The sequence below is a fragment of the Triturus cristatus genome, chromosome 8, assembly GCF_964204655.1.
Source record: "Triturus cristatus chromosome 8, aTriCri1.1, whole genome shotgun sequence".
In the NCBI taxonomy this organism is placed as follows: Eukaryota; Metazoa; Chordata; class Amphibia; order Caudata; family Salamandridae; genus Triturus; species Triturus cristatus.
In genome coordinates, this window is record NC_140591.1 from 49,942,507 (window position 1) to 49,964,504 (window position 21,998).

Here is a 21,998-nt window from a genome sequence, read left to right on the forward strand (position 1 = left end):
CGCAAACTAGGGGCTTCTATGGCATTCTTAGGGAACATTCCCCTAGATGACATCTGCAAAGCAGCAACTTGGTCTACACAGCAGGCTTTCACTAAACACTATTGTGTAGATGTGCAAGCAAAGCAACAAGCTACTGTGGGCCAGGCTGTATTAAGAACACTTTTTCAAACTACTGCAACGGATACAGGTTGCCACCGCTAGGGAGGAAAACTGCTTTATATTCTATGCTTAAGTATACAATCCACCGCTCATATGCCTTAAACGGAAAATGCTACTTACCAGTATGCATCTGTTCTTGGCATGTAGAGCAGTAGAGTTGTTTACACCCACCCACCTCCCAGGGTACCTTTATCTGTTGCAGTATTATCTTATTTAGATACATCACATGGACATTCTTTTCTATTCTCTTACTAACTCCATCATCACCCTTTATAGCGAAAAACAATCTGAAGATGGAGTCGATGCCCATGCGCACTATCACCATAAGGAGGAGTCACTTATCCCGCGACTACAAAGACTTCTTCGACAGAAACAAAGTGCAAACATCCGAGCCCAACACCAGATGGCGATTTATACTAAAGTATACAACTCTACAGCTCTACATGCCAAGAACAGATGCATACTGGTAAGTAGCATTTTCCTTCCTATCTCATGGGTACACCCCTATAATAGTCTAAAGTCTGTAAGTAAAGTTTATTAATATCCTTCTTTAAGGGGCGAATAACTCTATGTACCTATGTCTCACTTAAAACTCTTGGACATGAAATGCCACCAGGTGTGAGGGGATTTCAGGCTGTCCAGACTGACATGCTGTATCCCTTCTCTCCTACAGAGAAATCAACTAGAGGCTTCTGAGTGAACTAATAAGACACCAGATTATAAATTATGCACAGTGAAAGGACTGAGAGGCCTGTGCATTGCCTAATAAAATCGTATAGAGGCAATACAGTACAGTGTGAATTTGATCCATTCAATGAGCTGCATTACAGTAACAGCGGTCTTTCCTTTTGTGTACAGATGAAGAACATGAGGCGGTTAATAATGAATATACTTTTATGTTTTTCACTGAAATGTTGGAACACATTTTGAGAAAGAGCATGTTAGGAATTTGTTTTAAGTATGTAAGTCAGAAATTGTCCACCGAGATTGTTCCTGTTTTCTCCACTGACTAAGAGAGAGGGTGATGCAAGGTTGGGATGAAAATATACCAAGTATTAAAGGGACACAACCTTCTCTCAGTAGGGAAAGAAACAAGTGGAGGAGAAGAAATGTGGGAAAATAAAGCGGATGATACAACTCCAAATGATGATGAGGAAGATTTAGGAACCACTGGTGTCCAAGTACCATGCAATGTGCCCAAAGAGTTCTGACCAGCCCCTTTAAAGCCAAGTCACCGTCACAGCAGATCCGGGTTCATACGATACATCAATATCCCATGCCGTACAGTTATGTCTAAGTATATGATCTTGTACCCTTTCCATACTGCGTATCAGACTGAATCTTGGGGTACTGAAGGGATCGCTCTAGTTGTGGCACTCACTGACTGGAGATTATTGCGTCTCGGGCAAACAACTTGACGATCCGATGTTGCATGGATCATCTCTTGTACCACTAATGAGAAGTCGGCTTCATCTCTCAGTGCACTTCGTGGTAGCATCTAGGGCCACATGTATTAAGGTTTGAAATTGCAATACCATGCAAATCGCAATTAGGAAATTGCAATTTCAAATGTACAAAACTCCATTGCATTACATTTGCGATTCCCAGTGGGTCATAAAATGGACTACCTCATTGATGTTCATGAGGTAGGTCGCAATTTGCGACCCATTGGGAATCACTAAAAAACACCGTCATGGAGGCCTCCTGGGGACAAAGCAATGTTTTTTTTATGCAGCCGGTTTTCCTTATAGAAAAACGGGATGAGTTTAAAAAATAATAGTGAAAAGTATTGGCTGCTCTTAAAAAATGTTTTGCATGCATTCACAAAGGGGTAGGGGTCCCCTGGGGACTCCTTCCTTTTTCGAACGGGTTTAATTTCAATTTGGTGGTAAAATGCAAATATTTTGCAACAGCACTTTGGTCCCAAAACATTCATACATACCCCTGCGATTCAGTATTAGGAAGGGACGCCCTCAACATGCCCCTTTCTAATACCGAATCATAAGCCCAAATTGCGATTTGGTAACAGTTTGTGTTTTTTTCAGGTCGCACACGGCCCGGTTCTGCGAATCGGGCTGTTTCAGCTGAAAAAAGCTTAATAAATCTGGCCCTAGTGTGTTATACGAAAAGGTTGGACTGTCATACAACCGTGAGCCACCCCAACTGTGTTTGGATGATGGAACTATGGGAAAATTATGAATGCTTCCTAAGAGGACTGGAGATGGGATGAAGGAAATACATATGTTTTGACCTACATATGCAGGGTGGCTCATACATGTTTATAAAAATGCTTCTACTCTATTCCTGATACAGTTAAAATGAGGCTTACGTGCTCCACCGGGAGCTCTGACTCTCTGTCGTACAGTCCAGCCACCAAACTTCACAAACACTCCACGCTACATTCTCCAATGTTGAGGACATTATATCATCATTCACTCTGACAGGGCAAGTGATACAGGATTGAACAGAGATGCTTTCTGTGTGGGGCAAATACTAAGGTTTCAAGGTTTGCTTTATCACACAGTGGTTGCCTATTCCATTCAAGTCTCCCAAAACTCAAGCCCTTCATTACTTTTTTTGACCATATATTCTATATCTCCATCTCCCTTAGCACGCCTTGTAAAGTCCTTTGGCTACATCTTCTTGATTTAAGCTGATGTTACACTAATAGCTAGAAAAGTTAGTCAACATCTCAACTAAATCATCAACAGCCTCCAGTGCTGCACAAGTGAAAGCAGATACAAATGATGAAAAAACAGAGCTACGGCTCCTACAGAATAATAATACTTCATGGGATCAGTCCTAGCTCCCTTCGTTTCCTTCAGCTCCCATTACATTTAAAGGAAATGTAGGTATCAAATCAGTTCAGTTGCAGGACCCTGTATTTTAAAATAAAAATTTGAAAGAAGGAATACTCACTCTTTGTCCTTTCCACCTGAAATCATAATTCGGAATGAAACATCCTGTACCAGTCTGCCTGGATCTGCTGAAAACTGCAGCTAGATTGGTTTTGGGGCTTTCTATGGAGGGCAGTATGCACTGTCTGTGTTTGAACTTCAGACTATGGTCAAGTCCATCTGTTTCATGCACAAATTCAGCTGCAGTCATTCATTCATTAAAATCTTTATTCGATCTATTTGCAAACAGATCATTAAAGCACAATTTCATCAAATGGGCCATAATAAAAACAGATTACATAAAAACCAGAAAGCGTTTAAAATCTTATTAAACCATCAGATGTCTAAAAATCACATGTACATTTTTGATCCATGGGTACTAAAGTTCATGGCGGCACACCCCTCACCCTTCTATTTTTCCAACAAGCCCACAGAAAAGATGCTGCCATAAAACAAACATGGGGGATAGAAAGAGCTTTTAAAAAATACAGGGCCACTCTGCATTGTGTAAAATTTAGACACCTTACGATTGCAAAACAGTACCAGATGTAAGTCGGACTGGTGTGAGTAACTGTTGCAGGGGCAGGGGTCCAGGTCTGCCTGCTTGAACCTCTTCTCTGGAAACCCAAACATCAAAGGGATTAGATTCAAGTGAAAGCGCAGCAGAATAAATCTGTGTTGTACTACAGTAATGGAAGAAAGGTAAGAATAACCTTCCCCTGGTCTTGGCGGGATTTGGTCGTAAACTGTGAGCGCCTGTAGGTGCCTGTTTTTATTCCCTACGATCAAGGTTAGCCTTCTGTAAGTATAGTTCAGTTATTTTCCATTCAGAGACCTTACTACAGGATGAGGGGTCCCTAAGTAGTATTCCTTGCCCAATTGCATTTAATTCCGCCTCCACGTATCTAAGCCAGCGATCCTGCTATAGCCCTCGAGCCTCAGGCAATCACCAATTATGCGTTGGGTTAGGTTAACAGTGACCCTGCGCCAGATCGAGAGCCACAGCAACATGGTCGCCAGTCTGATAGAGTCAAGCAAGTATGGAAGGCCCAATTCGAGGTGTAAAATATAGTTAGAGGTTGAGGGTGGTAACGAAACCCTCGACTTAAAAAAGGTATCTTCCAACTTTTTGCAGTTGTTCGATATGGGCCATTCCCCAAACTCCGCCCCATAGGTTCCCGCCGCCTTTGTTTTGGCTTGATAGATGGTTTTGAGTGTGTCCAAAGGGCTGGCTCCTAGTTTTTTGGCAAACCCTTTTATAGCTTGGAGACCTATTTCCATGCCCAGGGCTCTTGCTGCCACCAGGTTATTCCAGGATTGCTTGTTATCAAACAAGATTCCCAGGTATAGGAAGGAATCAACCACCTGGATTTTCTTTGAGGCTAGATGGAAGTGCGGCGCTTTCGCGCCTTTAGAAGCTCCAGCTATAATGATGAATGATTGAGATTCAGTCACTCTGAGGTCTAATAAAGCCATGAATGAAGCGTACGAAGATATCAGACTTTGGATAGCTATCCCTGTCCTGGCAATTAAGACCGCATCGTCAGCATACGCTAATATTGGAAGTGAGATGTTGTCAAATTTTGGCATGTCTAAAGAGAGACCAGACAGGGCCACCTCCACCCCGTTGATGTAGATGGAAAAAAGAAACGGGGCGAGGACACATCCCTATCTGACTGCTTTCTCGATCTTAAATGAGCGCGTGCATTCCCTGTTTCTGCAAACCGCACAGAGGCAGTGGCATTGGCGTACAGCTGACGAATAAAACGGATAATCAGGGGATCGATCCCCATGCCCTCCATCATAAGGTCACAGTTTGGAATGGGACACACAATGACAGGTCCATGAAGGCCATATATAACTTCCCACCTTTGGCCTTTGTATATTTGTTGATGCAAAGCGAGAGGTTTAAACATTGGTCCACTGTCCCTTTTACCTTTCTGGAAGCGTATTGCGCCTGCATTAAAATATTCCGTTCTTGTGCCCACTCCTCCAACCTGGCTAACAACAGCTGGCCCATAAGTTTGGCAGGTTTGTCCAGGAGGAAGTTGGGCCTATAGTTCTTGGGACAGCCCCTGTCTCCCTTCTTAAAGATTGGAACTATTACACTGTGGTTCCAGGAGGGAGGGGGACCCTCTACTGCTATGCCATTAAAAACGTTTGTTATTAAAGGAACCCACAGGTCGTAGTTGGCCTGGAAGAGGTCGATTGGGACCCCATCCGATCCCAGGGCTTTCCCTTGAACGCAGGCTTCCAGTCCTTTTCTCACTTCATGCAGTGAGAAGGTCAGGTTTCCTTGGATGGGGGACAGTAGATCAGGTTGAGGGAGCTCTAGGGGAGTTTGTCGTGCGAATATGCTTTCGAAGTGCCCTATCCATGCATCTTCCTCTATGTATGTGTCTAGAGACGGGTCATTTAAATCTTTAAAGTATGGGGCATTTATGACCTTCCAAAACTCCTTACTATTACGTGAGCTTGCGGCTTGTTCAAGATCATCCCAGGCCTTCTCCCTTAGTTCCTTCACACGTGTACTTCTAGCCTGCTTATAATCTTTACGAAGTGATCTTATCAGTGCCGGAACTCTAGGCTGGATTTTTAAGGCACTATATCAAGGGCTCTCTTTGCTGACGAGCAAGGGGAATCAAACCAACGACCAGGTGGTGTGCCGTTTGCTGGTTTATGTCGAGTGAGTGCGGCTTTTAATTTTGTTAGAAGGGTTCTAAACTGGGAGACTAAAAGGGAGAGAGAGGAGTCCTCATCCAAGCAGTGAAAAATATCCCCCCTTACTTGGGCTATTATGGCAGAAACCAGATTCCTTTTCTCTACCTGTGCCCACTTCATTTGGTAACCATTTTTTCTGGATAGTGCGATGGTATTCACTATCGGTTGATATCTCTTCGCTTTTTGAGGGATACTTAAGTGAACAAGTAATACTGCGTGATCGCTATGGCAAGTAAATGTTTTGCTTAGATGGTCCGACTCTATCTTGTATTGCAGAGGAGGCTAAAATAAAATCGATCGTGGACTCGGAGTTGGTCCTCCTAAATGTTGGTTCTATCTGACCTGTCTTGCCAAAGTTGATTACGGTCAGTTGCCTTATGTATAGTAGCCTATTGAGAGTGTCGCCATATTCACTATGTGTAAAGTGTGAAAGGGGGTTGCCGTGCGGATCATTCATCCCACACACTAACCTCATTGTACTTACACAGATGGGTATTAAAATACCCCAGCCAGATTATGCTAGGAAGACCCTTCTGTGTTCGTGAGTTAATTAGTCGAAGTTCATTATTTAAATCGTCTACCACTCATTTGATATTGCCCCCAAAATCATTATTATAAAAATTAATTAATATCCGATGGTCATCATTTGTAAACTCCATTTGGAGAATTTGGAAGTAGTTATTCTGGGGGCCCACCTGTTTTACTTGTACCGATAGTGTTTTAGAAACTAAGGTTAGTAGACCACCCTTAGCTCTGCAGGTGTGTGAATAGTGCGAAACCCCGAGAAACAAACTGGGTCCTTAGACCAGGTTTCTTGGAAATAGATAATGTCCATTGTTTGCCAATGATTAAACCACTCCTTATTTCCTGCCTTTGAAGTGATTCCCGCCACATTCCATGTAACTAGGCTTATCATACTTATTTCCCCTATTTTCTGGTGGGAAAGGGCGGAGTGGGGAACCTGCGTAATAGGAGCAGTGTTGGCCAATGTTGGAGGTGATGGTTAGGTAGGTGTAGGTGGTCAATCGCATGCTTCCAGATCAGAAAGTGGGGTGAGCCTGTTATAGAGCCTGACCCCCCGGTGCAATATTTGGGTATTCTATGTGTCGTGACATGGGCCTAATCTTAACCTACCCCTCTGTTCCTTTCCTGGAGTTGGGCCCTGTTTATAGAAATGCTCCAGTGCTAAAGGAATAATCTGCGTGTTCCTAGAGCAGGATCTTTCAAGGTTTCTAAGAAGGAAAGGGCCCTTATAAGGGTTATTAAAATGTATCACTACGCAGTCCCCAGCGAGGGTTTTCATTGAATTTCCCACCCACCTCATCCTCCTGGCAATAATTATTTTATTGGCTAACTGGTGGCTCCCCATTCCCCAGTCCATGGGCTGATTTGATAGTCAGTGCAGGCATTTGTCCATTAACTGCGTGGTAGATTCCTGCTGATTGTCCCGCAGAAGGGGGACGTTGGCCAAAACCAGCACATGAGGGGAGGCTGCCGGTGGAAGGTGGAGCCATTGTTGTGGGTTATTATCCGCCATTACTGCAGAGGGATGATCTGGTCTTAATGGATGAAGTGCCATTCTTGATTCCCCTGGCCCTCGGGGCACCTGATGCTCCTGGTCTACCATCTCTCCTATATCCTTGAATGATGAACGTTGGGCCATTGATTGTGTGTGGGATTGATCATAAACCAAAGAAGCCAAACCATCCATTGCGGATGTGCTTGAAGGGATGCTCAGAGGCGGTAAAACAGTCACATCCCTACCAGCACGGATATTAGTTTGTAGCTTGTCCAAAACTGAATGGGTAAAGTCCGCATTCTGGACCAAGGTTGATGACAGTGCGGCTATGCTTTGGGACTCAAGGCCAGCTAGTCTCTCTTCAATCTTAGTCAGTTTAAGGAGAATGGGGTCAAGAAGAGTGGCCATTAATTTAGTAAATTCTGCCCAAAAAGCGTCATCCGGTACTAACTCTCGGGTCAAGGTACTTGTAATTTGTGGCATCAACGCTGTTGCAATGTCCACTCTAGCGGTCTTGACGTGAACCGCCCTGGGTTTGGTCACTCTCGCAGGTTTAGGTTGTTTGGGTTTAACGATCCCACGACCCCTACGTTGCTTTGGAGGAGGGTAATTTGCTACGCTGGTAGGGGGTGGGGATTCTATATCCCTAGAGTTGGAAGTAGATGACAGTTGAGTAATTGGTGAAGTCTCCCGTTGACCAGGAGGGAGATCATCAAGTAGTGACTGTTGTGTCCTAGGGGTAAGAGGGGCATTCTCGACGGTGCTTCCTGAAAATGACCTGTTGGCAAGAAGAAGTGGTTCCATGGACATGCGTCTCTCAGTCAGCTCTATTTCATCAGAGAGAGCGCTCACGGCTCTAATCAGGAACGCATCAAGAGCTGCCACACTCCCGCCCCCTGCTTTCTCCACAGGAATGTTCCATCTCAACATAGTTATTAGAGGACACTACGACGATATAAAAGGAATGAAGGAAACAATAGTACCTTGGACCGGGAACAGAATGTTAAAGGGGTGGCCCAGCCCAGCCTCCTCCAGGTGCAGATGGGCCCGCCCTTGGCTAGGGCTTTGCCAGGGTGCGGCCCGGGCACGCCCGCGGGCGTCCCGTGCTGCGGGAGCCCTGGCCGCAACTTAAGCACCTCTTGGCGCGTACAATGACGTTCGGCAGTGGTCGTGCCGCCTGGCAGCTTGGGGAGTGTAGTTTTCCCCTCCCAGTCCCTCGCGGGCACAAAACAAAATAGGTACGGCGGCGTGCAGGCATCAGGCAAACCAAAAGAAATTAGCTCTTGTGTTGCAGGAGCTCTGGCCGCAACTTAAGTGCCTCCTGGAGCGTACAATGACGTTCGGCGGTGGTCACGCCGCTTGGCAGCTTAGGGAGTGTCGTTTTCCCCTCCGAGTCCCTCACAGACACAAAACAGGTCCGGCGGCGTGCAGGCAACCCAAAGGAAATGAGCTCAATCAGCTGCAGTCACGAACGTACACTGACATTTAAAGGAATTTATGGATTTATCTTATTCGCACAGATTGTTCATGAGCTCACACCACCGTATGGATGGAGATGTGATTAGACCCAGCTCGCCAGGAGGAGCAGGGGTTAGATTCACATGACTCCATCATCTATTCCAGTGCTAGACCTGTGACTTCTAGAAGCACCCCCACCCCCTCTGATGCATCAGATCCTCCTCCCCACACTTCAGACCCCTTAGATATTAGACATTCCACTTAGGTCCAAGAACTCTGTAGCACCAGAACCACAGCTCTGTGTTGAAGAATATAAACGACAAAATACCAACTACCTTAAAAAACAACGGACTAATATTCATTAGTCACACCTCGGACCCCACGACCACCACCCACAGCGACACCCTGGATTAACATCAACGACGACGATACCATCAAAATCATGAGCACCATCCACTCCGGCTCCCCGTCAGACCCATGCCCTCACCACATCTTCAACAAAGCCAGCACCACCATCGCACCCCACCTCCGCAAGGCCATCAACATCTCCTTCGAGACCTTGACCTTCCCAGAGAGCTGGAAGCACGCCGAAATCAACGCCTTGCTCAAGAAACCCAAGGCAGACCCAAGGGACCTCAAGAACTTCCGGCCCATCTCCCTGCTCACGTTCCCGGCGAAGGTCATCGAGAAGACCGTCAACAAACAACTGACCCACTACCTAGAGGAGAACAACATCCTGGACCCGTCCCAGTCTGGGTTCCGCAGCAACTACAGCACCGAAACGGCCCTCATTGCCGCCACCGACAACATCAGGGCCCTGCTGGGCAACAGCCCTCATCCTCCTGGACCTCTCAGCCGCTTTCGACACGGTCTGCCACCGCACCCTACGCACTCGCCTCCACAACGCAGGAATCCGCGGCAAAGCACTGGACTGGACCACCTCCTTCCTCTCCGACAGAAGAAAGAGCGTCTGCCTCCCCCCTTTCCGATCCGAAGCATCCAAAATCATCTGCGGCGTACCCCAAGGATCATCCCTCAGCCCGACCCTGTTCAACATCTACATGGCACCGCTCACCCGCGTCGCCAGACTGCACGACCTCAACATCATCACCTACGCCGACGACACACAGCTGATCCTCTCCCTCACCAAAAACCCTCGCATCGCCAAAACCAACCTCCACGAAGGAATGAAAGCTGTTGCTGAATGGATGAAGAACAGCCGTCTGAAACTGAACTCGGACAAGACGGAGGTCCTCATCCTCGGCTCCACCCCCTCAGCCTGAGACGACTCCTGGTGGCCGACTGCCCTGGGCGCAGCACCGACACCCACCGACCACGCACGCAACCTGGGATTCATCCTCAACTAAACACGATCCATGACCAAACAAGTCAACGCCATCTCATCCTCCTGTTTCAACACCCTCCGCATGCTCCGAAATATCTATAGGTGGATCCCCACCGACACAAGAAGAACAGTCACTCAGGCTCTCGTCAGCAGCAGACTGGGCCTGGGAAACGCCTTCTACGCAGGAGCCCCGGACAAACTGCTGAAACGACTGCAACGCATACAGAACGTCTCCGCTCGCCTGATTCTTGACATCCCTCGCCACAGCCACATCACACCCCACCTGAGAATCCTGCACTGGCTTCCCGTCAACAAAAGGATCATTTTAAAGCTCCTCACCCACGCACACAAGGCACTCCACAACACCGGACCAACATACCTCAACAGATGACTCACCTTCTACAACCCAAACCGCCAGCTCCGCTCCGCAGACCTCGCCCTCGCTAACGTCCCCCGCATCCGAAGAACGACCACCGGTGGGAGATCGTTCTCCTACCTCGCCGCCAAGTCCTGGAACGCCCTCCCCATCCTCCTACGGCAGACCGAAGACCTTCTGACCTTCAGGAGGCTACTCAAGACCTGGCTGTTCGAGCAGTAGCAGCTACCCCCACCCCCCCCCCCTCCACAGCGCCTTGAGACCCTTACGGGTGAGTAGCGCGCTCTATAAATGCCTTGACTGATTGATTGATTGTGAATGCGTCTTTAGTGATGTCAAAATCAAAATGAAGCCCATATTATCTCCAAGCACAAAGCAACACTGGAATATAATTAACTAAAGAATGGCACAGGCTCCCAGTAAAGCCCCCCAACCTCATTTCTCCTGGAAACTAACCAAGAAGACATCAGTTGTCCCTCTTCAAATGTAAAAGAGATTTATTTGGCTTGCTCTATAAAGTCCCTCTTACATACTAGTCCAACACGGAGCTTCCAATCAAGCAAATTACACCATACAATCGCATACACTGACTAGCCTACCTGAAGCAAGTACACAGTGCTACGGGGCTATACCAATGACAAGTTAGCTCAACACAAATGCTGATGAAATAACATTGCAACTATATAGCATGCTCTTCTGTGCTTCTGTAGGCAACTGTTCAATTCTTGTTCAATGATAACAAGTCATCAGCAGGAGTGGACAGTTAGAGAGAGTGGGCTCAGGAGAGAGGAAGCTGCTCCTGGTTAGGGTACTTTACTATGTAACCTCTTCAATAAACCTACAACCTGTTATCCTACATGAACTGGTACCTGACTCCTGCTTACCAAGAGGGAACCGTTTAATTACAACAGGTTCCCTTTACCCTCTGTTCACCTTCTACACAACAACCAGGGCTCCTGTGCACTCATGGCCTTTTCTGCAACTGATAGGTGTGCTTTCTCTCCTGCTGTTCTCCTACAAGATAAAGCAATAAAACCCCTCCAGCAACTTCTCCAACAACATGTCTATCAGACCCCAAGCATGCAGCACCAGGAGCAGGTATAGCTTCCAACCCAAATCCTGCCATGCGACCACTTGGGAATGTATACTTCACCTGTGCCTGTACTGTTGGGGCTTTCGCTTCCTTCCATGAAGTAAGGAACTTCCGCTTGTCCTGCAATCAAAATAATGGCAAAATGGAAAGATTAAAAACCCTTTTAAACCGGAATCATTTATTTTAAATTTCAAAAACTGTTTTGCAAGTTTGTATTACCCTGTAGAGCGACTGAGGCTTAGCATGCAGCTGAACGAGTTGACTTGTCCAGTGCTCGCTTGCTAACTCTGTTCTAGATTAGTAATTGGCAGATGTGAACATGGAGTACTCTAGGTGGAAAACGCGGATAGTTTCTATGGACGAGCAGCCGGTGATATAGACAATAAAACGGATGAAAGGCATAGCACGGGATCGATCACAAAGTATTCAGTCCACCTCACTGACCTATGCACATCAGTGGGGCAAGAAGGGCACTGCAGGGCTGGGTTCCTGATCTCTCATGGCGTCCAACCCTCAGCATGATAGGTATGTCATACATAACCTCTCGCCCCGCTTAAATGTAAATGTAAATGTAAATGTATGTGTCTTGTAAAGCGCACTGCTGCCCTGAGGCGTCCTGGCGCTGTAGACCGCTGGGGAACCCGTCCTGGCTATCCCTGTGAGATGGTCCCTCCTGGGTATCTCCAAGGTGAAACCAGGCATCCCCGGCGAATGTGGGGGGCCGTTGTGGAGATGAGGCAAGCTAATGCCCAGAGTCGCCGAGTGTGATCCCTGGTTAGAGTAGGCACCGAAGCGAGAATTATCGAGTCTGCTGGCCCTGGTCCACGACCCTGCCGCGTCGGGGATTGAACCCTGGTCCCGGGCCGTCCTCTGCTTCTGGGTCTGCTTCCTCTAACCAGTGAGCCACACCTCTCCAAAACCTGCTGCTCTGTCTAACTCTCAATATCTTCATAGGGACGAGCAGTGCAGATGGACTCTGGCAGCGCAGTTGCTGTCAGGCTCCCTTGATTTCTGGGTCTCATGACTCTGCTGCTCAACACAATCAAAGAGGATGCCATCTCCTTGCCTCCGTGGGACCCAAAAGGGCATATGTAAATAAAGGCATGGTCAGCCAATCACACTTAAGGACAGCTGCTGAGCATTCATCCAAATACAGCACAATGGTTCCTCCAGATTCATTTAAATGATTCATTAGATACATTTTCAGAGGACAGGCTCGGCCTGCCATAACTACTAGATTTATCTGCAGCATTTGAGACGGTTGATCATTTGACTCACATCAACATCTTTTGCAACTGCATCAGAATAGTCTGTATGGTAATTAACTGGTTACATTCTACCTGGTTGTCAGACAAAATAATAGCAAAAAATATGGAAGAACATTCTTGAGACCCCTTTGCTCCCCTCATGCAGAGCATCGGGCATCAACTCTTGACATTTTTAACATGGTGAACCCTTAAATAAAGAATTCCGAGGGTAAGAGTTAATATGCACCAATACATTGACAACACTTATATATAGAGATATGTATTAGCTTAGACATTACACAAAACCAGTTCTCAAACCACTTCACTTAACCAGTTCCTCAAGCAGATTCCAGACAAAATGAAAATCCTTCTTTTCCCTCCAACTTCTATAAGCACAGAGTCCTCGACCTGTACTTACAACTCATACCCACATCTGGGAGCAAAGCAGATCCATACTGGAAGAAAAACTTTCATTACAAGGTAGTATAAATAAAGTTGTGAAAAAAGATATCAATAGCAACTATGCACCATTTGAAATGTGAAATACAGAGCGACTTCGCGCTATCTGTGTGCTTTAGGTTTCTTCAATGCTCACTGTGCCAAAGGAGTCAACCCTCACCCTGAAGAACTGGTCCAGGGTTGCTTGTGTTCCGGTTCAGAGAGGACCTGGCCTGGAACCTCTGACAGGACTGCCCCTATTGGAGCAGGGTCAAGACTGACCTGCATATGCTGGGTCCAAACTGAGGTGGCATGGTGAGCACAATAACTATGGACTGGGAGGTGATCCCGAGCCAATGGTTAAGAAGATTTTAAACATCCCACTCGTCGGGGCTTTTTCTAATCTTCATTGCGACGAGTTAGGGGCAGAGCAGGCCTGCCAGATCTTACGGCGCAGGTTACCTCTCACTCCGACAGCTAAGGGAGAGGCCGCCCTGCCTAAATTAAGGATAGCTTTGCCTCATCCCTCACATTCATGGTATAGGGCAGATGGAAAACCCCTCACTGTAATGAGAGAGGTAGCTGCCTTGGAAAGCTGGATGCAAAATAATAATTCATGCTTTAATGAGAGTGAAAGAGATTCTGGTGATGGGCTGACATGGACGGAACCCATAGGATGCCATCACATGCACAAACTGGTCAATGGCCATAATGATGATAAGGAAAAGAGAAGGACACACTAAGTTGTGCCTGAGAACAATGGTTATACAATTTGGTGTAACAAGAGTTCTAGGAGGAACTAGAACTGGTCATGATTGGGAAAAAAGTGTAAAACAACTATTGTGAAAGGCAGATGGTGGTAAATGGAGTGGGTCTTAAATTAAGAGAACATGCAAAGGGATGCTTTGAAAACCCGCCAAATATTGTACAATGTTGTGGCTATGATGTGTGGGCAGAATGAAGTTTGTGTGGTACCACTGATGGGTGCAAAAGAATATATGGGTGATGGCGCCCACGCTGCATGGTAACGGCACTCCCGAAAGCACTTCTGGACCCATTTCAAATGAAGGAAAGGCAGGGTCGACCACAGTGGTGGGGCTCAGACCGAGGTGGGGCTCAGACCGAGGTGGGGCTCAGACCGACTGCACACCAGAAAGTACTTCTGTAACTAGTTCAAACAAAGAAAATGCAAGGTCAGCCTCTGTGGTGGGGCTCAGACCGACTGCAGCAGAGCTAGTTAAATGTCCTCAAACCATGCTGAAGATGCCCTTTTATGTACCATGTGCTACACATTAGAGGCACTGGGTGAAGGTGAGCACTAGACTATGCGGGACTAGCTCTTGTTTGTACGTGGGATGTATGTGAGGTTGGCACTATGTTCCTCTGGAGATGCATCAGTCAAGACAACATCAGAGGCATTTGTAGAGATTAGGATAATATCCAAAGGTGACTTGGACAAATCCATACCTTCCCAAATAAACCTGCTGTTCAGTGGCCCGCGCGGACTAGCGGCGGCTGGGAAGACTTACAAACCTATTATTAGGCTGCACTGCCCCTGCTCTTTACTGTACCAAGTTCAGCCCATTCAACATGATTTACAATATACATTTAAGTTTCTACAGTTGCACATTTGAGGCTCATCTCTTTAAAGTGTACCTGAAGAATTCCACCTTTACACATCAGTTCTTCTGACCTGAGCGGAGAAGATCCAGCCCCACCTTCTCGATGCTTGGTTTCTTGGTTGCTGTTTGAGAGCGCGTCTAATTTGGAAATCGATGCACCTGTAAAAAACAAATACCTTAATTAGTCTGCAATATCAGCCACATTCACCGAGAGATCTGTTGCAATTCACACTGCTCTCCTCAGGCTCAGGCACCAGGCAGGACACAGGTCATTCTAAAAGGATTCTTTCATTGTAAGTTATGTTATAGGTAGGCAAGTATGAGTTTATGCTAAGTACTTGTAGAGGGAGACCACGGCGCACTGAAGTCAGGTGTGATGCAAGCAGGAGATGAAGGACAGCCTTCTTTAGTGGAGTGCGTGTGGAGCAATTGGTTGCAGGTACAGTGTTCCTTGAAGAGAAGAGTCCTTCTAAAAATGGAGATGAGACAGCGACTAGCAGATGTGTTCTAGGCTGGCGTTCTGGATCCGGGACGTTTAGCAGGACGAGGCTGACCCTCTGGTCTTCTCCCTTTTTCCACTTCTTGGTCTTAAGCCTCAAGAGGTCATTGCTGCGTGTGTTGCCTTGGTTACCAGAAATCTTGATGAGGTCTGTCAGGTAGGTTGGTATGTTGGACTTCCACGCTGTAAAGATGGCGCTGCAGATTCTGTATATGACATGGTTGGGTTGAGGACCTGGAGTTTCTGAAGGGTTCGGTCTCTGTCCCTTGATGAGATGTTTCACCAGAAGTAAAGTGCTGAGATGGCAGCTGTATGTCAAAGAGCAGGAAGTCCTCTCGGCCCAGCCTCTTCTGAAGAACTGCATTGTTTATATACTGTACGTTTTATGTTTTATCACCACTACCTGCTAAGCAGAGGAGTGAACACATGCATAGAACCTCTGCATAGAAGACATGCATTGGAACTCCTCACAGCTATCTTAAACCAAGCTGGTATCAAATATTACCTATATGCTGACGACACACAACTCTACTACAGAATAAAATCCCCCGGGCGACATACACCATCTTAATGCTACACTAACCAAGATTCAAACCTGGCTTCTGATAAATCACCTGAAGCTAAACCCCAACAAGACTGAACTCCTTCTCATCTCCCGAAAGAAAAATCCCCTATCCATCCTTGAATGGCTCCAAAACTTGGATTCACTAAACAGCCCTATCTCACTATCCAACTCTGCTAAATCCCTAGGTATCACCCTACACACTAAAGCATCTAAAAAAAAATCAAACAGTTTATCCCACCTGAAGATCTCAAGACAGTGGTTCAATCACTAGTCCTCTCGAAGCTTGACTACAGAAATACCACCCTAAGAGGAACCCCCAAAAGCCACCTCCAGTCCCTAACCACAATCCTCAATGCGGCTGCCAGGCTCATCACAGGAACCAAACGCATCAACCAAATCTCCCCAGCTCTCAAAAGTCTCACTTGGCTCCCCATCGAAGGAAGGTGCATCTACAAAATCTGCATGTATCACCCAAAAGCTCTCCATACTACAACCCCCAAATATCTAGAATCTAAACAGGGAAAAGCCGGGTTCTGAGAATCTCCAACTTGGTCCTCCTCATACCCCATAAACTAAAAAGAAAATCATCACAGAAACGCTCCTTCTCCAGAAATGCCCCCAAAATCTGGAACTCACTCCCTAAGGAACTACGCTGCATCCCTTCCTTCTCCTGCTTCAAACGAGACCTCAAGTCTTTATCACTCACTAATTACTTCAGCTAGAGCATGTAATTACTTACACCTCCAAAAAACTCTCTTGGACAATTCCAGTCGGAATCTTTACCGAACCAGCTCAAATTCTAGCCTCCACCCCATCACCCCATCACCCAATTACTTTATTGATTTATATTACTATGCTCTCACTGTGTCTACTTTAATACTCTGTGCTCCTATATTTCTATATACGATTTCATGTGATGCCTTTTTATCTCTCACCATGTACTTGTGTAAATTTATTCTCTAAACATGTAAAGCGCTCTATTACCTTTCGGTTGAGCCAACACAGCTGTGGGAAGTGTGTGACTGCTTATTGTTCATAACTGTGTGTGTTCGCTGCTGCTGAGAAATAGCGCTTCAAGTTGCAAGCCAGAGCCAACGTTTGTTTATACGCAATTTCTTTGGAATACTGTGGTTACAACGTGCACTGTTTGGTGCCATTTCTTTAATGGCTTCTTAGGAGAGATGGTTCAAGCACCGCTGGAGAACATCAGTGGTGGGGAAACCCTATGAGGACACTGGAATATTTCATGTGTGGCACTTTGGAACAGGACACAAAACTTCCAGCTTTTGCCACTTTCTCTAAAAGCTGCAGTAAAATGCTAAATTTGCCTAATTTTAACACAATTTCCTGTAAGTGGTGGGGCCCACATGAAGTTTCATGTGTTGTGGTTCCACCCAGAGGTTAAATGTCCATCACCTTTACAGTGCACTAGCTGCCAATGAGAGTGCATTACCAACAGAAGTGTGCTCATAGCACCTACCTCAGGTCCGTGCTTTATATTCACTGTATCACAAAGGAAATGTAGCTTACACTGACTGTAACACAAAGAACACATGCCTTACTCTCAATGCACCACAAAGAAAATATACTTTACACTTAATGCATCACAAAGAAAAAATACCTTACACTCACTGTATCACAAAGAAAATATACCTTACACTCAATGCATCACAAAGAAAATATACCTTACACTCAATGCATCACAAAGAAAATATACCTTACACTCAATGCATCACAAAGAAAATATACCTTACACTCAATGCATCACAAAGAAAATATACCTTACACTCACTGTATCACAAAGAAAATATACCTTACACTCAATGCAACACAAAGAAAATATACCTTACACTCATTGTATCAAAAAGTAAATATACCTTACATTCAGACCTTTTGAACAAGTCACACTCGCCATCATGTTACCCAACACACACAACTTATAGATAAATCAACATGGAACCCCAATTTTACGAACTTTGAACACTGGGAATGGTGGCATTGCACCTTCTCTTCACCTACATGCAGCGCAACACTTTACACGTGGATATTTCTCTGTCCTCTTTTTTTAATTTTAGAACTGGCCATAGCGTTCTTCCCACCAGTGCAGTCATCAGACACCTTGCTGTTTGGTAATGGTGCGCAAAGTTTACCTCCACTCGTTCTACAGCTTGGTTCATGAAGGGCCACTACCCAGGGTGACTAGCCTCATACAGCAGTGCACCAACCTAAGTGCCACCACCGCCACACACCTGAATATTTCTGGCTTATTATTGAATCATCCTTTCCTCATGTATGTGGAGCATACTACAATGCCCAGCTGCAGACATCGCTTTCCAGTAATGGTCACACCCCGAGGACAGACCACATTAGTTCCCTTGTTCAATCATGGAAAACGGCGATAAGTAGGTTGGTGAGCTTTGGAAGTTGAACGCAGAACAAGGTGTGTGGTTAAGAATGCAATGTGTTTGGAGGCAAAAAGGGGAGGTTGAGGATCCTAATGTTTTAAACTAGAGGAGGGAGAGAGAGGGGTGATTTGGACTCACAAAATATTACAATTTTAGAGAGAGAATATATAATAAAATGGAAAGGAAAATGGAGCGACCTCTGTTTATTGGCTCCAATGGTATTAGAGTATGGTGGAACTCCAATAAAGATGGCAAGATGCTATGTAGGGTATTGGTAGAGGAATATTAGAGAAAGAGAGTACACAGATAAAAAGGAGGGTCCATCTTAGGGTGATTGCAACAAGCCTATCTTAAAAAAGAATTGCACTGGGGTGCAGAGAGCACATATTGGTGATAGGTGGAGAATCAGTCATAATTTAGATATCAATTGAGGAGTGTTCATGTCAAACTTTTTGTCTGTGGGTATTTTAACACAAAATTATTTTAAAAAGGAGGTGTGGCGCTTAAAGTACAAATTGTGAAGTGTATTATAAGGTAAACAGCCCTTATTACGAATCCGTCACCCCGCATGTTGTTACAACTGTTGTAACAACGTATACCATTACCCCGCAAGACATTACAATGACTTGCGGAGGGGAGAGAAGGTGTTGGATTTAAAATCCAACACCTTCCCTACTGTCCGCACAGACTGGAGTTGGAATAGTAAATGATACTATTCCAACATCCAGCGCCACTCTCTGCAAGTCGTTGTTACAAATTGTGGGGTAATGGTATGCGTTGTTACAACGCGGTCATTCTAACGACCGTGTTGTAACAACATGCGGGGTGACGGCAAGCGGAATAAAGAGGCATATTCATATTATAAGTGTTGAGGAATACTGAAGGAGAAAACGGACAGGTTACCTGAAACTGCAAAGTTTAGATGATAAAATTACATGTTCACTCAAAAAAGCAAAGGTTAAAGTGAAGTTATGGTAAACTTTGTTATTACACCTTAACGTATATTTAAAAACATTTTTTAAAAACTCAGAAATGTCCTTCAAATAAATATAGTTAATGCTATGGTTATGAATTAACCCCACAAAACAGAAAATTGCAGGATATGGTTAGGACCACAGTCCATAGCTCACACAACAACCATGTAAACCATAAGTCACACACTATAAGCAAGACTAAAGCCCCAGATCCTGTAACCGTGGCAGCAAAGATATGCAGGTCCGCGGCTATCCTCACATTAACAGTTCAAATATCTCTAAAATGTAACCTCTTCATGCCCAACCCAAGCACCTTTTGGAACACTAATTTCTGGAAAACTAATGAACTGATTGACACCAAACGAAGAAAAGCACAATCCTTGAGTAAAGTTCTACATTTGACCCACATTTGGAGTAATTCTGTTCAGCTGTTTGTCCCGTATTGAAAAGCAAAGGTTCCAATAGAAACTAAAATGGGAAATGGCTCTTTCGCAGTCCTCCCTTTACCATGGCCTTTGCTTGAATAACGTGCACAAACCTTGACAAGAAGGTAAGAAGAACCAAAGTGGATGTACTTTTTTGGGAAAGTTTCATACAGTTTTATCAACGCTATCCAAAGACCCAATGCTAACCACATGGCCCCCTCATCACCCCAGAATAATCCGCTGCCACCATTAAGTCCCTCCACCTGGTGGCCTCATCGGATCCCTTCCTCCTCCACGCATACTCCAGAGGACTGCAACCCATCAGTGCCATGCTCACACCCATTCTGAATGCCTCCACCTCTTCCGCTACCTTACCAGATGCTTAGAAACACGCCAATGCCCTCCCATTGCTGAAGAAATCTTCTACAGACCCTTCAGCACTCGGAAACTACAGACCGATCCCCCATTGCTGACAAAGGACACCCAGTACACGGATCAATGGCAATGCCTTTATTCGACTCAAATCGCCCACTGGATGAAGACCAGCTGTCTAGAGCTGAGCACCAACGAGGCCGAAATCACGATCTTTGGGAACAGCACATCACCTTGGGGCTACTTCTGGTAGCCAACAGAGCTAGGACTGACACCCACCCCGACCATCCATGTCAAGAACCTTAGTAACCATCATCGACGGATGTGAAAAATTGGGTTTTTGATGGGGGGAGTGGGGGGAAACCCACTTCTCAAGCAACAACCACAATCCTTGTCAGCGTGCACCACAAAAGTCACTAAATTAACCTGTACCTTCTGGTAAGTAGTCAGGCTTAACTCAGATGCACTGTGTGAAGTACTTATATAGCACATAAATAGTAATAAAGTGAAAACACAACACAACAGAATCCCACGCCGATTTACAAATAGAGTCACATTTACTAAATCATATGAGACCAAAATGACAAAAAGCCAACCAGTAGAACCATAAATATGCCATTTTTAAAAGGTGTAGGTAAAAATAGCACAAAGAAGCAGAAAACGCTAACTGTGGGTAACTGATCATGCTAGACTGGGACAAAGTCAAAAGGAGTGTGGACTGGATACAGGGACCAGGTTAGTCTTGCTAAAAAAGTTACCTTCTCAACGTCCGGCACGCAGAGTTCAAAATTTCAGGATTTCACGAAGGGCTCCACTGATGCCAGCTAAGGGTCCAGGAAATGAGGAGGCATCACTTGGGGTTCAGGCACTCACTCCAGCAGAGCTCAGACAGGTCCAGTTGCAGGTTCAAGCAGGTCCAGTTGCAGGTCCAGTTGAAGGTCCAGTTGCAGCAGGTCAGCTTGGCAGTTGCAGGGAGGCCTCTGGAGATTGTGGTCTCCCTGTAGCTCAGAACACGAGGTCAGTTGGAGTCACTCTTGTAGTCCTAGGTTCAAGGCGATAGTCATCTCTCCTTCAAGAAGCAAGGCAGTCCTTTGAAGAACAAGGAAGGCCTCAAGCAGGACGGCTGTCCTCTGGTAGCAGCAGGGCAGTACTCTGGAGTACAAAGAGGTTCTTCTGTAGTCTTCTGCAGGTCCAGGAGCATAATTGAAAGTGGGTCTGAGGGTCCTTGTTTTATACCTGGTACCAGCTTTGAAGTGGAATAAACATGGAGTCAGCCCCGCAGAATCCCCCCCCCCACCACCACCCCAAGAGTGCCTGGAAATTCATGCCTCCCTGCCCTGGTCCGAGGATGTCTGCAGTCACAATAGGCTAGTTTGAAGTTCTTAGTGTTTGAGCTAAGGAAGTGTCCTTGATGTGCAAGTGGGGCTGTGCACAGCTTTGCTCCCTTGTTCAGCTAGAATGGCCCATCCTGCCAACCTCCAGTCCCTCTATTGTGTGGCTGAGAGGCATACACATAGACCAACTGCACCTAGTCATGTGACCCAAGAAACGGGTTGCCAATTGGTTATGCAGCGCTAAGACATGTTTTCAAGGGCTACTCAAGTGGCTAACACAATAAGTGTTTCAGGCCCACCAATAGTATTTAATTTATAGGCCATGTGTACATATAGTACCACTTTACTAGGGACTTTTAAGAAAATTAAATATGGCAATCAGGTGTAAGCCAATGTTACTATGTTTTAGGAAGTGAGCGCAAGCAGTTTAGCAATGGTTAACAGTCCTAAGGCCAACGAATTCAGCAAAACAGGAGGGGTGAAGGCAAAAAATTAGGGGGTGCCCCTGCAGAGAGGGCCAAGTACAATAGGATGAATAAAAAACTCACC

The 21,998-nt window shown here is 45.7% G+C and overlaps 1 protein-coding gene across 2 annotated transcripts in view; it reads right to left on the reverse strand.

Annotated features, from left to right (window-relative positions):
- Positions 1–21,998, reverse strand: part of LOC146800037 (uncharacterized) — a 55,761-nt gene that overhangs the window by 21,607 nt on the left and 12,156 nt on the right. For both annotated transcript variants that reach the window (XM_085620942.1, XM_085620941.1), the window contains exons 2-3: positions 14,910–15,034; positions 11,629–11,688 (exon numbers count right to left, since the gene is read on the reverse strand). In XM_085620942.1, coding sequence (XP_085477068.1) covers positions 11,629–11,665 — 37 coding nt within the window. In that variant the 5' untranslated portion in view covers positions 11,666–11,688; positions 14,910–15,034. The remainder of the gene's footprint in view (positions 1–11,628; positions 11,689–14,909; positions 15,035–21,998) is intronic.